Source organism: Enhydra lutris, unplaced genomic scaffold (genome assembly GCF_002288905.1).
Source record: "Enhydra lutris kenyoni isolate GAN:26980312 unplaced genomic scaffold, ASM228890v2 scaffoldscaffold34, whole genome shotgun sequence".
Taxonomy (NCBI): domain Eukaryota; kingdom Metazoa; phylum Chordata; class Mammalia; order Carnivora; family Mustelidae; genus Enhydra; species Enhydra lutris.
In genome coordinates, this window is record NW_019154118.1 from 18,303,717 (window position 1) to 18,322,057 (window position 18,341).

The 18,341-nt window shown below is 45.5% G+C and overlaps 1 protein-coding gene across 3 annotated transcripts in view; it reads left to right on the forward strand.

Moving 5' to 3' along the window:
* The first annotated feature begins 896 nt into the window (after window positions 1-896).
* Window positions 897-18,341, forward strand: part of LOC111153752 (cell adhesion molecule 1) — a 323,281-nt gene continuing 305,836 nt past the window's right edge. For all 3 annotated transcript variants that reach the window (XM_022512961.1, XM_022512962.1, XM_022512963.1), the window contains exon 1: window positions 897-1,038. In XM_022512961.1, coding sequence (XP_022368669.1) covers window positions 903-1,038 — 136 coding nt within the window. In that variant the 5' untranslated portion in view covers window positions 897-902. The remainder of the gene's footprint in view (window positions 1,039-18,341) is intronic.

The following is an 18,341-nucleotide window of genomic DNA, read 5'->3' on the forward strand; positions in this document are numbered from 1 at the left end:
CCGCCTCCGCCCACCACCCCAAGCCTTGACAGAAAAGATTTTTTGTTGGATGTGTGTAATCGTAAATATATATTGTTACATATGTCAAATGTATTAAATACGCATATATATATAAAGGGAAGGAGGGAAATCTTCGGCAAGCTGGGGAGCCGGAGCCGACCCTCCCGGATCTACCTTTCCGGAAAATCTACCGCAAAGATACCGACTCGAAAATCCCAGAGCCCGACTCGGGCTCCTTTCTCCCAACTATGCCCAAGTCTACCGCTAGGTTGCTGAGCGGGCTCTCCCGCTCCGCCGGACGTGCAAAGCACGCATGCACTTCTCCCAGATTGTTTTGTCAATCCGGGGACCTGCATTCTCACTCTCCACTCCCGAACAGCCCCCGTTTCCCGAAGATCTATTCCTTCGGTGCAAGGTGAGTGACGGAAATTTGCAACGTGTGGTTTCCAGGCCAGATGCGCTCGGTGTACCGGGCAGGGGAGCCTCCTCGTAGGGAGATTCTCCAGTCGTCGGTCGGTTATAGCGATTGCTATATACATGCCTAATATAGGTGTCCCGGAAGCGAGATCCGCCCCCTGGAGCCCGAGCCCCCACAAGCCAGGCGCCCAGGAGAACACTTTTTCCTTGATCCCGGGGAAGCGAAAACGAATTTTAACATAAACATATTTGCATACGCCCCTCCCCTTAGCCCCGCCCCTAGGTGGCGCGGGCGCGCCGCCGAACGCCAGCGCCAGGGGGCGGGGTGGGGGAGGGGGCGAGTCCTCCGAGAGCCGGGTTGGGCTAGCGGCTCTGTGATTGGTCGGTCCGGACTCCGCCCCCAGTGCATGTCATTAGCATCTCATTAGTTGTCCGCTCGGGCTCCGGAGGAAGCCACCGCCGACAGTCTGAGGCAGGTGCCCGACATGGCGAGTGCTGTGCTGCCGAGCGGATCCCAGTTTGCGGCGGCGGTGGCGGCGGTGGCGGCGGCGGCGGCGCCTCCCGGGCTCCGACTCCGGCTTCTGCTGTTGCTCCTCTCCGCCGCGGCACTGATCCCCACAGGTAGGTGTCGGCACCGGCCGGTTGGCCCTCTGAATCTCCTAAGGCACCCCAGTAGCCATAGCCGTGGAAGGGGGAAACGTTTCCATGACAACCTTCCCCCACTTCCTAAATCGGAGTCGGAGGGAGTGTGGAGAGGAAACTCAGGGCTGAGATGAAGGGGCAGAGGGGTTCGGTGATTCCCTTCTCCCTTGCCCATCTGGGTGGGAATTGGAGCCCTTAGGGATGGCTGCACCCACACCTTTTCTCCCCGGCTTGGCGCGGGGTGAGGAGTGGAGTGAGAATGGGGGGCCCGAGGGCTCGAGAATATGGGAGAAGGGGATGGATGGAGGGGAACCCCCCCCAACCTTCCGGACCCTCCCAAACTCGTTGTTGTCCCCGTAACTTGCAGGTCCTCCCGTCCCAGGGCTGCCCATTCGCCCCCACCTCTCCAGCGGGCCCCCTAAATCTCTATCCCGCAAGCCCCCCTATGGCTGACTAGCAGCCGCCTCCAGCGTGATTGCTCACCGATCCACAGGACATCCCCAGACTTGTCTGGTCGCTCCTGCTCTCCCCGCGCTCTGCCTTTCTCCCCCACCCCCGCCCCCGTCCTCGGAACAGCGCGCCCCCCGTGCCCCCCCCCCCCCCGACGGCGGCCCCCCCCCCCCCCCCCCCCACCGCTGCCCGGCTGCGGGGCTCCCGGGCTCCGCTCCAGGCAGGGAAAGTTCCTCAGGCCCGGCCCCGCGGGGTGGGGGAGGCTGCTGTCGCCGCCTCTGCGGGAAGGAGCCGGGAGCCCGCAGCCCGCTTGCCCCACGGCGTCCTCCGCCGCGAGTGGGGACGCCGGATTTACAGACTGCCCTTCCTTTTCGGCAGCCCCAGGGTGGTGGCGGGAGGTTCGCGGCCTCTGCAGCCAGGCGGGCACCCTGCGGGCCTCTGGGCGCCCCCTGTGTGCGGAGCTGTCTTGGGAATTTGCCCAGGGGCGGCTCTGCACGCCCGGCGCCTTCCCCGAAGACGCCGTGCACTCGGCAGGAGCACACTGTGTGGCTGCCCGTGTGCCGGGCGCGTTGGCGCGGTCGGGAAAGAAGAGGGCAGTGTTTGCTTTTGCTAACAAAAGGGAGCCGGAGCTCTTCCCCAGCCGAGAGGCTGGCGGTACTGCACCCTGCCTCTCCTTCCCGCCACCGCCGAGCTCCGCGGCCGCGCGGCATCCCCGCAGCCCCTGGCTGCCCGCTGCGGGCTCCGGGTGGGGAGCGGGGCGGGGAGGCACGGGGACCGCAGGGGGGGTGGTGCGGGAGGTGCAGGAGGGGATGCAGCAGGGCTCGGCGCCTGCAAAGCCCCTCCTTGCAGCCTGGGAGCTGCAGGACCCGCGAGCAACAAGTGGCGGAGGACACCGAGAGCTCAGCCCCCACCTGCGGAGCCCCCGGCCGCGGCGGGCGCAGCTCTGGGGCCACCGTGCCTCTACCGGGCGCCTCACCGCTTGGGCCGTGCCTTTTGTTTACACGCTAGAGGACACACAGTTACGTAAACACTGCAGGAGACACGCTGTAGGAAATGGGGATGTCGGGGGTACTAGCTTTGGATTTCGGGGATGCCGGGTTGGTTTCTACCCCCCCCCCCCCCGCCCGCCGCAAACAGGCTTGCAAGGGAGCTCGGCTCGGGGAACGTATCAGGGATGCACAGGGGTGGGAATCTGGCACCAGCTCAGTTCCAGAGCTGAGGGTTTTTTCTTCCATGCCACTGCTTGTCTCCGGATGTTGTTTATGTGTTTTTCCTCTGTGAATTCTTAATTTATGAGTTAGGAGATAATTGGGTTCAGCCTTTGCCGGTGTGGTTACAACTTCATTTCGGGTGATGTCTCTGACTGGATGGGTTCAATAAAATGTTCGTGAAAGAGATCCCTCATACTGCTGCATTGTAAAAAGCGCCAGTGTCAGTTAAACGTGAGCGTGAGTGAAGGCTCGGTAACTGGCGCATAATAGAGGCAACAATAGACTTGTATTGGCTGCAAAAAAGGGGAGGGGGGACAGCGCTGGTCAGGGATGTTGCCTTTTGACTAAAAATGGGAGACGTGCTATGCCGCTTGGCAACAGAGGAGGTCTAGATGATGCCTCCTCCGTCAAGCCTGCTCATTGACGGCACCGGGTAGTAGCGACAGTACTATATTTGTAACTATCTCGCGGTGAGAAGTTGCCTTCCCAGCGAGGGATGTATGCGGACTCAGAAAGGAGCGGTCTGGAACTCAACCGTGCATGTCAAAGCTACAAGAAAATTCTGTTGCCAGTTACCATGGAAGCAGCTTCTTGCTCTTGTGTACATCCCTGTTTGTACGCCGGTTATCAGATTGTGTTCAAATTAGAAAGTAATTGGGTTTGATTTGTAGTGAGGGGGTGAGATGACTGCCTTTAATCTGTTTCTCCCTTTCTGCATTTTTGGGTGATGGCTTGGGGAAGGGGTGTTGGCTTAGCCCCCAGGTCCTGGGCACGCGGAGGAGACTTCTAGGCAGGCACCGGGGGACTTTGCTTCCTTAGTCCTCTCCTGTTAAGCTTTTTCTGGAGGCCTCCAGGTGCCACTGTCAGGTTAGAGAAACCTGTTGGTGTTGCCTTCTAACTTCATTAGGCATGTTTCATTTACATGCTCGCTGGGATAGCAGTCTGGGGCCATCCTGCTTTAGGTCTTGGTTCTGTCTTCAGCTGTCACTGAATCTGTCTATCCCCTGGAGAAAATCTCCCATCCCTCCTGTGGTGTGTGGAGTAAATGGATGTTAATGAAACACAGCAGAAACGGGGTTGTGGAAACTCGCTCCTCGGTGTAAATCACGCCTGTTACGTTTTAGGTGTACGCATGCATCGGTGTTGCTTCTCTTGAGGCGTGAACCCGTGTATGCATGGGTGTTGCTTCTCTTACGTTTTTTAGCGTTAGAGAGGTTGGCTGATGGGTGGGGGTTTGTGTGGGTGCTGGGAAGCCCAGGGGCTGAGTTTGGCTTGTCTCGGCCTGTTGGGGCTTGTATACCGGGGATGGGGACTTTACAAAAAGTGCCATCCTGCTATTGTTGCCTTTCCCTGCATCAAATTGAATAGCCACAGGAGGGACTTGCACTTGTCTGTGATGGCTTTGATAAAATATCCCTCATTAATGCCACTTTATATTTACAGTGTGTCACTGGAGACGCACAAGGCTTCATTTAGTGACTTGTGTGACGAGACAAGCTTGCATTATTTGCCTGGGACATTTTGGAGGAACAAGAGGCCCATTGAGCAATCTTTTGAAATGAACAAATACGGAAAAAGGGGGGAATAAAAGAGCAGGCAGTTCTCTGGAACAAAGAGCTTTATTCATATGGATGTTGTACATGCTTTATCCAGTTTTCCCCAATGGCCCTCCTGGTAAAAGGGAGTGGGACAGGGGAGAAGCCAAAAAGCAGGACACTTTCGCTTCCTCTCCCACTTCCTGACTTCATATTCTTATCGAGTTGGTCCTGGACTGCCTGACTGCTCATCTCGCTCTACTCCCTCTAAAAGCCCAGAAGGTAACAGGTTCCTGGGTCTGAAAGGCAGGCTTTGAAATGCTTTCTCCTAGCTCTGAATTTCGACAGAAGACTGTGCTAGCTACCTGTTGAGACTCATGGTTATTGGAGGACCTACTGGTTGAAAGAGATGTCACTTTTTTGTGACATGTGTCAAGCAGTGGTTGATAGAGAATGTCAGATAGGTAAGATATCTTGCAAACTATAATACTAGTCTTACTATTTATTTTTAAAGAAATGCTATAACAACTGAAATCCAAAATTTTCATTATCACTAATGGTGCTCTTGGAGTTATTCGTGACTTTTGCCCACACCTGGTACATTTTGGCCTCAGACATAAATGAATTTTTATAATTCCTTGGCCTGCATTGCTGAATGATTTTCAGGCTTTAAAAAATTGATAGTATTGCTGTGAATAGAAACTGTCTCATTCTCTGGGTTTTTGTATGTGACATTTTAATGCCTAATCGGCCACTTAGAATTTACATTTAAAAAATGGGTGTGTGTGTGTGTGTGTGTGTGTGTGTGTGTGTGTGTGCACGCGTGTATGTGCACAAAAGGCCTATTTTAATGTGGGAGATCTGTTAAATTGGGCCAAACTAATCTATGCTATGATTTGAATGGAAATTTACCAGCTTATAAAGAAAATTTGTAAGAAATAAATCCTAAGGATTCAAATGCTGCATCTCTTTCTTGGGAAGAATAGTACTGACCATTACGCTGGGCGTTTTTAACTGAAAATCCAGCATAGAAAGGAGAAATCACACAGCGACATCTGTTGCAGAATTGAAAATTTGCTGCTTTGAGTTGGAAGCAATTAGTCCCATATAAATACCTAATGGTATCAGTCAGTATGTGCACTCATCAAATATGTATATAGGCGCACACATATATGTACATATATATGCACATATACACGAAACTCACCCAATACAATATTCATATGCACATCAAAACGTATGTAATGGAAAATGTGACATTTTAACACCAAAACTCCTTTTTCTTATTACCTGTTGAGGAACTAGAGATTCTTATAATTGTGGAATTTTTGTAAGGGGAAAGAGGTTACAGATCGTCTGCTGAAATCTCATTATTTTGTAGTGAGGCAGCCTCAACCTGGAGAGGGAAGGACCGTGCTTGCCCATGGAACTGAGGATAAGTCAGCTATATGGCCCAGATGGGGACCAGGTCCCTTGATGTAGAATCAGCAAACCTCTTCCACCACCCAGCAGGGTTGCCCCAGCGAGGATGTGGATCATGGCCACACCATATCTTGGCTAGGCCTAGTTTATCTTGTGAAGACAGCAAGATTAATTGGTGTTCTAGGTAATAAACCCATGGATCAGAGGAGTGACCTCTGAGATAAAAGCACCGGTTCTTGGTAAGGTTGTCTTTGGTGTTGACAAATGATTCTGAAACCTCTGGACTTTATTTGGCAGTCACAACACGAACGTTGTCCGAAGCACCTTCATAGGGGAGAGCTTTTGGACGTGTGTCACTGTGATAAGTCAGATGTGCGAAAACTGGGCTTCAGGAGCCCCAGCTTTAGATGTTTCAGCTCTTTGTTTGTCTTTTCAAGGATTAATACTAACAGTGGAACAGGTTCCGTGTAACTAAGGCCAAAAGGAAGAATCCTAAGTCAAGAGCAAGAAGAGATCTTGATTTTCTTTCTAGCTATTCATCCCTTTTCATTTAAGCAGAGAAAAAGCTGAGAGTAATTTAAGGAAAAAAAAAAAAGATTTGTGAGATGACTTTTTTTTAACGTTGATCATATTTTATTTTTCCATTTTTATTATGGAGATTTCCAAATACATGCAAAAGGAGGAAGAATGCCATCATTAACCCTGTGTGCCAGTCGCCCAGTTCTGTAAATTATCCGTCCGTGGTCAGTCTGGCCTCTGTCCGCTTCCTCACCTTCTCAGATGAGTTTCAACAAATCTTGGACATCCTATCATTTGCTCATATATATTTATATCTATCTATCTATCTATCTATCTATCTATCTATCTATAATACAGTTCCCGATCTCCCCCCTCCCCTCAATCACAGTATCCTGAACTGCATGTACATTTTCTCCCCTGGTAATGCAGAACGTTGGCCCTACCCCGGCTGGACCGAGGTAGGCTGAAGGCTTATTAGGGTGGTGCAAAGCCGAGGCAGAAACTAGAGAAGCCAGAGCTTCGATTACTGCCTGCACCCGAGACCTTTTCGTGTGGTTTGGTTTATTTTGAGCAACGTTTTGTTTGGATTGGAGAAGATGAGTTTTATTGTTGTGTAAATATGGTTGTGTAAATATGCCCTAATTGTTGCTAATCCCTCAACTGTGGCGCACTATGGAAAGCACCCATGGCGAGACTGGCCATTTCCAGTTGTTCTCGTAATGAATGCTCTCCATCTGAGGACTTCTGTAGGCAAGGCTATTTTAGTTTGATGGCTGTGAGATACCTCATTCGTGTATTTATCTTTGAATGCCTCCGTGGCATAAATGCCTTTGCCTTCTGAGAGTATATGGCTTAAAAGAAAAAAGATGTCTTTTCTTGTCTCACGCTGGCTAAATGCTAATTTCAGCCCGTATTCTGTAACCGAAGTGATCACAGAATGCCTTCTTTGGTGTGGGAAACCCTAACAACAAGCTGTAAGTATTTGGGTCTTATTTTTGTAGGACCGGGGGTACGGGGTGGGTAGGCAGAGAAAAAAGGTTACTATTTTTACTTCTCTGGATTTGCCCTGTTGATTTAAAAGAGGAATTTTTTAATTTCAGCTAGAGATGCTGCAATGCTTCAGGGTTAAATTTCTGAACTTCGGTTTATGGGAAAATAGGTTGGTTCCATTTCTAAGGTTCGTGAAACGTGAAGGGGCGTGTGTGTGTGTGTGTGTGTGTGTGTGCACGCGCTCGTTAAGAGGCTCTTTCACAAATGGATTTAATGTGGGCTATAAATCCAAAGCATTGAGTTTTTTTGGTTTCCAGCCAAACAAGTAATTACACATGAGATGGTTTTGAGGGATCTGGGCATTCCAGGCCAGGTAAAAACCCGCCACCTGCGCCCCTCTTCTGAGTTGGCCACGGCACCAGCAAAAGCACGAAGGAAGGTCTCCGTTGGGGAGTGCCACCAAAATCAAATAAAAAGCCTTTGTTTGGAAACCATCAAGGAGTGAAGGGACCCACTGGAATGTTTGTAATTACAAGTGGCACCTCCTTGTTTAAATTTCAGAAGCCACAGTTTCTTTTTCAGAGATTTAAATTGCGGGCTCTAGCGGACAGCTGCTGTTGTGGTCCATGGGCAGTTTCTCTTTGAAGATCTTCCAGTGCTGGTCCTCCAAAGCCTTGGTGCTGTTGGCCTTGAACTAGGGTTAGAAGAATGAGAGCTGGAGGTATTTATATACATGCACTGCCAAAGTGACGTGTGGCCTTTATTATTACTCAAAAGAGCAACTCGGCAGCGGGGTTGAGAGAGAGCAGCACTAAGGAAATCTGTTATGACTGACAGGTGTCTTGAACGGGGTGATTATCTTAAGAGGGATGTGGGCTGGGTGGAGAAACTTTTTTCTTTTAGTAGATATTTTACTGGAATAGAGAGTCATTTGACCCAACATTTTGATCTAGAGATTCAGAGATGTTAAATGGGCTTAAAATGAAAGCACTGTGATGTATATTTAAATGCTACTCAGTGTTTGAAGATGATATTCCAGTGACATGGACTTTTAAAAATGCCTGGAAGAAGGATCTAGCTCTTGGCAGTCTTCCTCGGTAAGGTAGGGACTCTTAAGCTATCCAGTCCTGGACTGCAGTGTTAAACTGGAATTAAATTATGAGATCCCCGGAGCGGGCAGGGAGGAACCCGCTTGCAAACAAAGGGTTCACCTGCCCCACCTCTCCCATTGTCTGTACCAGATCGCCCCTTGGCTCGGATTAACGTGGAAGTTAACATGTCAGAGACTCAACCTTTCGTCTTTTCTGCCATAGGTATCAACTTTTCTCAAAGTCTCCGTTATTGCAAATGACACCACCGTCGTCCTGGTCTCCAAGGCCCTGAAATTCAGAGTCTTTTTTTTTTTTTCCTCCCCTCCTTAGCTTTCACTCTTGGACGGAAATAAAATGGGGCTGATTGTTTCTCCACGACATTCTTGGAAGCCTTGACATCCTCTAAACCATGTCTTACTAGCAGAAGCTTCCCAGGAAATTCCCCTGACCCCAGCCTCTGCTAATCGGGATGGAAGCCCACCTGCCGGCGCTGTGACACTGCCCTTCCAGAAAACCTAATCTCAGATCTGGCATCTGATTTGCAGTCCTCCCGGTTCTGTCTTTAGGTTGTTCCTTCCTCAACTGCTTTCTTATCCCCCGTTTCTTACTACTATTCCAGTTCGGTCCTGGTGGGACTGGAAGACAGATCTCTCTACTGAACTGAGGAAGAAAGCGGTTCTGCTGCTCCCAGCCTTCAGCTGGTTGTCTCTGCATGAAACTTCTCTCTTACCTGTTTTTCACTTGACTGTTTTGGTTTCTAGGTGGAGGCCTGCTGAGTCTCCTTGCCCACCTAGCGAAGAAACACCTTCCCTTTGCATCTTCTGTCTCACTAACACGTGCTTATCTAAACTATACCCTGACACAGACTTTTCTTTTTCTGCTTTACAGGTATATACATGAGTATGTTTCTTTACAGTAAGCCGAAGTGTGCAAATGTTGTAGCCTTTGTTTTAATGACTACTTTACGTACCAGGGTGCCGACCGTGTGTTGGGTCTGTTTGGTAAGATGGTTTCGCGTGCAGGCACTTAATACAGCATGAAAATGCCGTAATTGACTTAACAAATTTCACGCCAGCAAAGTAAGGGTTTCTGGCAAAAAGTCGAGCCCTCAGGAGTGGGAAGACTTCAGAATTCTGGGTCAGAGTGAGAGGATCTGCTGACTTGGCATCAATGAGACGTACCCCCTCTGAAGGTGATCTAAAAGATTTACCCCTTAAAAGAGTGGTGCTCATGTTCGGAATGTCTAGTTACTAAGAAGTACCTACTTGGGGAGCTAGAAGGACAGTGTGCTAAAGGCCAAGCCCTTACTAGCCCGATTTTTAAAGAGCTCTGACTCCGAGGACCGTGCTGCCTGCCTAAGCTCAGTCATCTGGTGTCAGGAGGGTCGCGTTTCTGTTGGTCACAGAGAGGGTGCGTTGGCACAGGCTAAGAAAAAAATGAAACTTCTGTTTCTCAGTCTAGCTGCTAATCTTGTTATCTTAAGGATCTTTTCAAAGCCTCTATCTGGTAATATTATCTGCCACCGTTTTCCCCTTATTTTATTTATTTTTGCTCTGGGATCCTTCCCCTGCCAAGTTCAGAGCTTGCTAGTAGAGGATTATATAGCGCTATTCAGTGATAAGAAAACACGTGACTATTACAGAGTATTGGGGGTCAGTCTTGGGAAAAAGTTGTATGTCCAAGTGTGGTATGCGCTTGGCTCTTATACCTGTGATAAGCCAAGCCACCCAGACGTTATCAGCTTGAGTCTCTCTTCTGAATAGGAAAGGAGCATCGCTGCATTCCTCTTGCAGAAACCCTTACTTAAACAATGAAAACTTCATAGATAGGGAGGAAAAAACCCCAAGTTAATGTAGTACTAAATTACTGCTCAAATGGTTTTATCTCTTAAAAGGTTCAAGTACAGATTAGCTTAAATGACACTGAACTTCACTTTTCCTTGTGCGTATCTTGTGAGCACACATCCTTGTGAAGAGACCTCTGTCTCCTTTTTTTGAGTTTTGTTAGTAATCACATGAATGTTAGTGGCTGTTCGGTTCCCTTTTCTGAAGCAAATCTCTTCTATCTCTGGTCCAGGTTGGCAAGCGGAATACCCAGTTTAGGTTACAGAATAGTAAAGCCTAGTGCTTTTACTCATGAGTTAAAAACAGCAAAAACAATCTACCTTACAGAGTGTTAAAAAAAAAAAGATCCTGTGTATGAACGTACTCGAGAAGGAAGTATTTTATACATAGGCTCTTAGGAAAACAGCCACTTGTTACGGATAGGGGCTATGGCTCTGGCTACAAGTGCTGCTGTGATCATGTTTGGGAATACTGAGAAATGCTACGCTGGAAGGATTAATTCAGGATGTACTCAGCTCTCTTTATTTAAGCTGAGACTGGAGAACAAAGTGGCCATAAGATCCCGCTTGGAATCAAACGTTCTTTGGATGTAAATGGAATCCTTCTGTCTCCTTGGAGAAACTAGCAGTGATTATAACCTCAAATTTGAGAGCTTTAAAACACAGACAGGACTTTATTATTTTACTCAACCTCTTATATTTTATGTACTCTATTTATATCAAGAACTTGATATGTTCTGTAACTAACCCATAAGGCATTTGGTAGAAAAATGAGAATTTTAAGAAATTTATTTTTAAAATGAGTATCTGCTTGTATACCAGGCATTGAATTAGGCACATTCATAGTTGAGTAGGTTGGGCTCTGTGGTCCAGAGGTTGTAGTCTTATTTTTTTCTTAACTTTTATTTTAGAAAAATTTTAAAGCCACAGGAAAGTTAAAAGACAAGGATCATGAATGCATGTAAACCCCTTACCTGGATTCATCAAGGCTTAACGTTTTGTCCATTTGCCTTATCTAGCTCTCTAAGTCATGTATACTTACATACTTTTTTTCCTTTTTTTTTTTCCCTTAACCACGTGAAAGCAAGTTGCGGGCATGGTGGCACTTTGCCCTTGAGCTGTTCAACGTGTAGCTCCAACTCCTGAGTAATAAGGACATTTTCCTGCGTAACCTCGGTGCCATTATTGCATTCCAGAAATGTAACACTGATTCAGTAATATTATCTAGTATCTAGTCCATATTCAAATCTCCCTGGTTGTTCCATTGATATTCTTTACATGTGTTTCTTTGTCCTCCCTGATCCAGAATCTATCGGAGAGGAGATCGTGCGCTGGATTTGGTTTTCACCTCCCTCTTTTTTTTTTTTTTTTTTTTAAATCTAGAAGCATTCCTTTGCCTTCCATCTCCCTCCCCCCTTTTTTTTAGAGGAGTCGGGGGTGTCTCTGATGTTTTGTTAAGTCTAGAGCGATGTTTTGGATCATGTCCCACAGTTCCGCAGATTGATCATTTCCCCAGTGTCTGATTCAGGTCACAGTCACAATCAAGAGCGCTGCATAGCTGTTGTCGTCACTTTCTGATAGTCTCACCTCTGTCTGTCCCAGTAGTGGTGATGGTTCGTTTGATCCTTGGTTGACGATAAAAGTTCAGTTACTTAGTTTTGGTGGATTTACAGAGTCCTCCATTTTTGTCCCTTTGTAATTAATCAGTAATCTGTGGGCTATTTTGAGACCGAACATCCTATTCCCTAAAAACTCTTCACGTAGTGGTTTTGGCAGCATTGATAAACCTTGTCTGAATCGAGTATTACACCGGTGGCTACAAAATAGTGATTTTTCTAATTCCATCGTTTTTCTACACTGGGTAGGAGTGCTCTTGTGTAAAGAAGGATTTACCCTTCCCCCTCCTCTCCTCTTTTTTGAAAATCACAATGGACTCAGAGATTTAAAAAAAAAAAATCAGTGTACTATATTTCATCACATCAGATTTAGCCAGTGGGAACCCCTTGATCTGGCCTTTGCTTTCTTTTGATCTATCTCCTCTAATTTTTAAGTGCTTTCTTATTTTCTGTTGTAAGAAGATGTCTACTCTCACATTGTCTTTTCCCTGCCCCAGACCTGGAATCAGGGTCCTGATACCTGACTCCTTCCAGTGGAGGAGTGACATTTAGATAACAAGGAAGTATGCTCTTTGCTATTGACTTGTGTCAGCAGACAGAACTAGGATATATAAGTATAGTAAATTTACATATTTAGTTACATATTTTATATATTATAATTTTAACATAAATATTATATTATTAAATATTTTTGTACATATTTATATATAACTTTATACATAGACGTTATATGCATATAAATTATCTATGTCTCTATCTATATATATCAATTCTAGTCTAATACCCCAATGTTCTTTCCTCCTTCTCTGTTCCTTGTTTGTATCTTTCTTTTCCCATGGTGAGAACCTTGGTTCCCAGCCATGCCAATGTCTTATAATTAAATACAAAAAATTTTTGAAATTATTCTACCAAGACCACTGTAGACAACAAACCTACCAAATAAAGTTCAAGACTTTTTGTCAATCTTTTTGCCTTTAAACCTTTTTTTTTTTTTTTTAAGGCTTTATTTATTTATTTGTAAGACAGAGAGAGAGAGAGCATGAGCAGGAGAGGGAGAAGCATGCTCCCTGCTGAGCAAGGAGTCCAATGTGGGATCATGGGGCTCGATCCCAGGGCCCTGGGACCATGACCCAAGCTGAAGGCAGACACTTAACTGACTGAGCCACCCAGGCACCCCTCTTTTTGCCTTTTAAATAGATTCTCATGGAGGATAGACAGAGTACTGTGTTTACAAGTTCACAAGTTAGTTCCTTTTCTATGTGTGTGATTGATTAGCTATATAAATACATAGTTAAGATCATTTGTTTCTGGGATGCCTGGGTGGCTCAGTTGGTTAAGCAGCTGCCTTCGGCTCAGGTCATGATCCCAGCGTCCTGGGATCGAGTCCCACATCGGGCTCCTTGTTCTGTGGGCAACCTGCTTCTCCCTCTGCCTCTGCCTGCCACTCTGTCTGCCTGTGCTCTCTCTCTCTCGCTTTCTGACAAATAAATAAATAAAAATCTTAAAAAAAAAAAAGATCATTTGTTTCTGTTTATATTCAATTTTAGATCTTTTTCCTTCACCTCTTGATTTAATTATATATTTTGAACATGTAAATCATTAATATGGCTTAAAAGTCACAACTATATAACATAGTCTTAGGGGTGCCTGGGTGGCTCAGTGGGTTAAGTCTCTGCCTTCAACTCAGGGTCATAATCTCAGGGTTTTGGGATTAAGCCCTGCATAGGGCTCTCTGCTCAGCGGGGAGCCCATTTACCCCACTGCCTCTCTGCCTACTTGTGATCTCTCTCTGTCAAATAAATAAATAAAATCTTCAAAAAAAATAATAAAAAAATAAAGTAGTCTTACTCCCTTATCTGTGTTTTCTGGCATATTCCTACCTACCTTCCTATAGGAGCCAGTTTCATTCCTTCCTCATAGAGCCTTCCTGGTTTTCCTTTTGGAAAAATACTGGTAGCTGTTTTGTTTTTCTTTTCAATTTTTTTTTTTTGTTTTGTTTTAATACTTTTCTACAGACTATGTTAACATCTGCCTATACCCCTTCCCCTTATTTGGGAAATCCTCTGGTCTCATATTTATTTTGAGGATTTCCCCCCAGTTGGCTTTATTTTACTTAGAAGCCAATTTTTTCTTACTATCTTCATGTTGTCTTCATGTCTCTTTCATTTCTTCCTTTCAGGGTAATAGTTCTCTGTGGGCCGTTGGAAGAATTCTGTATCTGTTTTTTACACTTAATTCACCAAGTTACTCGCAGCAAAATAGGGAATGCCCCTTTCCATATAATGCAGTGTGTGTCTGTGATGTTTAATAACCATGGCTTGCCCTGCTCCTCATCAGTCTTTCTTGACTCCTCTTTTCATCCTGCAAATTGGCAAATCTGTATCTCAAGCCTCAATGCCCCCGTTCTTCCCATTCCCGCACCCCCCCTCCCAAGTTGTGGTGTGCTTACTTACTGTAAAGTCCACTGCCTTTTGCATCTAAACGTGAGACCGTGTTCTAAAACTGCCTACTGGACGTCTCAGTCTAGGGGTTCCACCGTTAGCTCAAAAATATTAATGACAAGCAGCAACTAGCATTCCTTTAGGGTTTTCATAATCTCATATAACCCCCATTGTCACCGTGTGAGTAGTGACCTCTCTTACTGCATTTGACAGATGAGGGAACAGAGGATGATAGGCCCCTTGTCCAAGAAGCATAAGGAATCAGTGGCAGATCCAGGTCTGTCTTCAATACCTGTGCTTCTAAACACTTTGCTCTATTTTTCTAAAATTCAAGATGTCTGAAACTGAGCCTAGCATCTCTCTTCCCCAGACCTCCCTCTGTCCTGTGTTTCCTATCCTGAGGAAGTGTACGACCATCTACCCCATGCATTAAATCAGTCTGAGAGACATCTTAGAGTACTTCCTCATCCTACACTCTCTGTTACTTACTAGGTCTTGCTTGTCTCTTGCATTCACTCTGTTTCACGATCCCTGCCTCAGTTTACCCTTATCCTCATTTTATAGTGAGGAAAGGAGGTTCACACTGATAGAAATGTCCCTTAATTGGTCCATTTACCCCTAGTCTTATCCCTTATAATGCATCCCTAACGCTGGTTTTTGTCGATTGTCACTTTCATGCTTACTGTGTTTAAATGTCTTCTTGGCATCTTGAGGACAACGCTGACACTCTTTCAACATAGCCTACAGTGCCCTTCATCACCTTCTGTCTTCTTCTCCCACTCATTTCGTGCCAGTCACATACACCATGTCCTTTTTCTTAGGACTAGTTGTAGGTGCTACCCACCGTGTGCTTTGCTTTACCAAAGTAAACATGCCTCGGATATGCCATGCTCTCTCAGGCCTTTCTGCTTTTTTAATACGGTCCCCCTTTCTCCTGCTATGTCTGATATGTCCGATTCCGACATGACTTTTGGGATCCACTTCAAGGACCAATTCCTTAAGGAAATGTACCATTAACTCTCTGGTTGGCTAGGTACCTTTTTTTTTTTTTTTTAAGTTTTTGTTTCTGGGGCACCTGGGTGGCTCAGTGGGTTAAAGCGTCTGCCTTCGGCTCAGGTCATGATCTCAGGGTCCTGGGATCGAGCCCCACATCGGGCTCCCTGCTCAGTGGGGAGCCTGTTTCCCCCCCGCCCCGCCTGCCTCTCTGCCTACTTATGATCTCTCTCTCTCTGTCAAATAAATAAATAATAAATAAATAAAAAATAAAAAATCTCTCTCTCTCTCTGTCAAATAAATAAAATATTTTAAAAAACAGATTTTATTTCTTTATTTGAGAGAAAGAGACAGCACGAGCAGGAGGGACAGAGGCAGAGGGAGAGAGAGGATCTCACACAGACTCTCCATGGAGCCCGATGCAGGGCTTGATCCCAAGACCCTGAGATCATGACCTGAGCTGAAACCAAGAGTTGGGCATTTAATCAGCCACACCACCCAGGCACCCTGGTTAGGTGCCTTTTCTTTGTGCCTTTCTTCTGACTTAGCTTCTTCCTTCCTGTTAAACACGCTTCTCGAAATGCCCCAAGTTCTCTCTGTATATTTGTCCAGTTGTTTCCACCAAAAGAAACAATCCACTCTCTGGCCAAAAGTTTTTTATTCACTCGCTCTTCTTATACTATCTGATTTCCGATCTGTGCCCAGCCTGTCTCTTCTGCTTTGTTGTGAATACTGGTGGTTGCGGGTATATGACTTGCACGAGTCCTTTGTGTTCATGGAATTTCACTTACGGGTTGTCTTATTATCAGCTTTTAGAATGAGAATTCTTTTTTTTTTTTTTTAAAGATTTTATTTATTTATTTGACAGAGAGAAATCACAAGTAGGCAGAGAGGCAGGCAGAGAGAGAGGAGGAAGCAGGCTCCCTGTCGAGCAGAAAGCCCAATGTGGGGCTTGAACCCAGGACCTGGGATCATGACCTGAGCCGAAGGTAGCAGCTTAACCCACTGAGCCACCCAGGCGCCCCTAGAATGAGAATTCTTAATAGAAGTTGTTTGTTCTCTCACAGTGGGTGGAGAGCTGTCAACGGGCTTGACTTCTTCATAGCCTGAAGGACTGACACCGAGCATGTTTGCTCATACTTGGTTATTGGGCAATCGTTGGAGAGATTTAGACGACCAGCCCAGAGAAGAGAACCTCTTTCCATTTATTTAATCTCTTTGCAGTCCAGGGATGGCTGGACTTTGAGTCCTTGTCATGTCGTGTTGGCACTTTGTAGTTGAGACAACACACCCAGAATTTTCTCTCTGAGGACCTCTTCCCCCTCCTCCGTTTTCCTGAGAGTCTTGTCTTAAAACGGAGATATATTCTCGGAAGAGGCATGGTGAACTTAGGGAAATTTAAACCTCAGGGTAACAGTTTTTCTTGTACAGTAATAAAGATGTATGTGGAGTCAGTGGCTACAGGATCAAAAAATAGATCTCGGTAGTCGGATCAAACAAGAGAAATGGCTTGTTGCCGCGTTTAAAAAAAATGAGTTGGGTGAGGCAGTCTGTCTTTTGAAGACGCTTGCACTGATTGTGAGAGTCTGTAGTTGGTGCTAAAGTGTGGCAAAATTAAGCTCATTTGCCTATGGGGGATCTAGTCTCAAACAGTCAGGTTTCGTGTGGGTCTGATGGGGATGATGATCTCTGATGGGGATGATCATCTGATGGGGATGAGAGATCTCCAAGAGTGTTTGCTACCATCACCTTTTAATTTAGGAGAAGTTTGGAGTTTGTTCTTTCCCGTGAACATAGAGGTGGAACCCACTCTAACCGGAGTTTATTGCTGTAATATTTTTTAAATGCATTTATGACACTGATATATCTGTGACCTTGTAAAGGCGTCTTTAGGGGGAGGGGGTGGCCAGCCTTTTTTCTCACTGTCATAAGCGATCCCTGTTCAATAACTCTCACTTCCTGACAGTATTGGGGGGGGAGGAGGACCTATCATAACTTGTATTTTATGGCCTATTTCTAAAGCGTTCCTTCATATTCACATCTATCCATTTAGACTTCTCCCTGCCTAAGGCATGCACCCAGCCTCGTCTGTGTTTGGTGTTTTAAATGCTTTGAATTATGGAGAATCATAGCATTTTATCGATGTTCCCTTGTAGCTATGTCGCTCTGTTTTGTTCTTAGGTTCCATAGCTTGCATTTCCGAGGCATTGTGGGTGGATTATTGCAATTAGTTGAGTTTTGTGTGGAATCACGTATGTGCCTTGATTTCTACCGGGTGCCATCCCTCCCCCACTTTCTGGATAGACATTTTCTCAGGGACTGCTTTCTCAGGAATCCCACAAGTTGCGGTCATTAAACCTTTCCTTTCCACCATAAATCTTGGTAAATATATCTTTACCAGCATGACCTGCTGTCAAGTAAATGGTTTGATAGCAATATTCAAGAAAAATTATATCTTTGACATATAAATTTTGTCAGTGCATTAACGTATAGTGTATGATTGGTATTACTCACGAAAAAGAAGAGATTAGTTAATCAATTTCTCCTAGAATTAGGTGGTTAATGCTTCAAGCATCCTATTTAAAAGCAATTGCTTCTAGGTCCTGTTGGCAGGATTGCTTATTTCATTATTCTGGTCATTTGCATGAAAACAAGTTGATGATTCTTTAAATAACCACCCCGTACAGTTTTCTTTTCCTCTTGAAATGTTATTCCTCAAGCTTTATATTCCATTCATGCTGCAACATGAATCAGGTCTAGAAAGTTAGTCTTTCGGGCTAAAGGAGTAGCAGAATTTCCCTTCACCTTTTTTTTTTTTTTAACCAAAACTGATCTCCCATTTTCATATTAATTTATCTATGATTATATCTTTTTATCCTTGTTTCATGAGGTGAGTGCATTCAGAGTTATGCTTTAATAGAATATTCTTCAAGGTTTTAGGATTTTTTAAAATGAGGTCATCACCTTGAAGATTATGACCTGAACTTTTTATGAACTAAAGGAGCAAGAAAAGGATAGACTTTAAAAAAAAAAAAAAGTGAATATATAATCTACTTATAATGGAATAACTGGTCAGAATTAATTCATTTTATAACATTTACCTGGTGCTGGTTTCCGAAGCACTCTTCCATTTCAGCAAGAGAAGCTCCACATTTATATCCTGATCGCTGA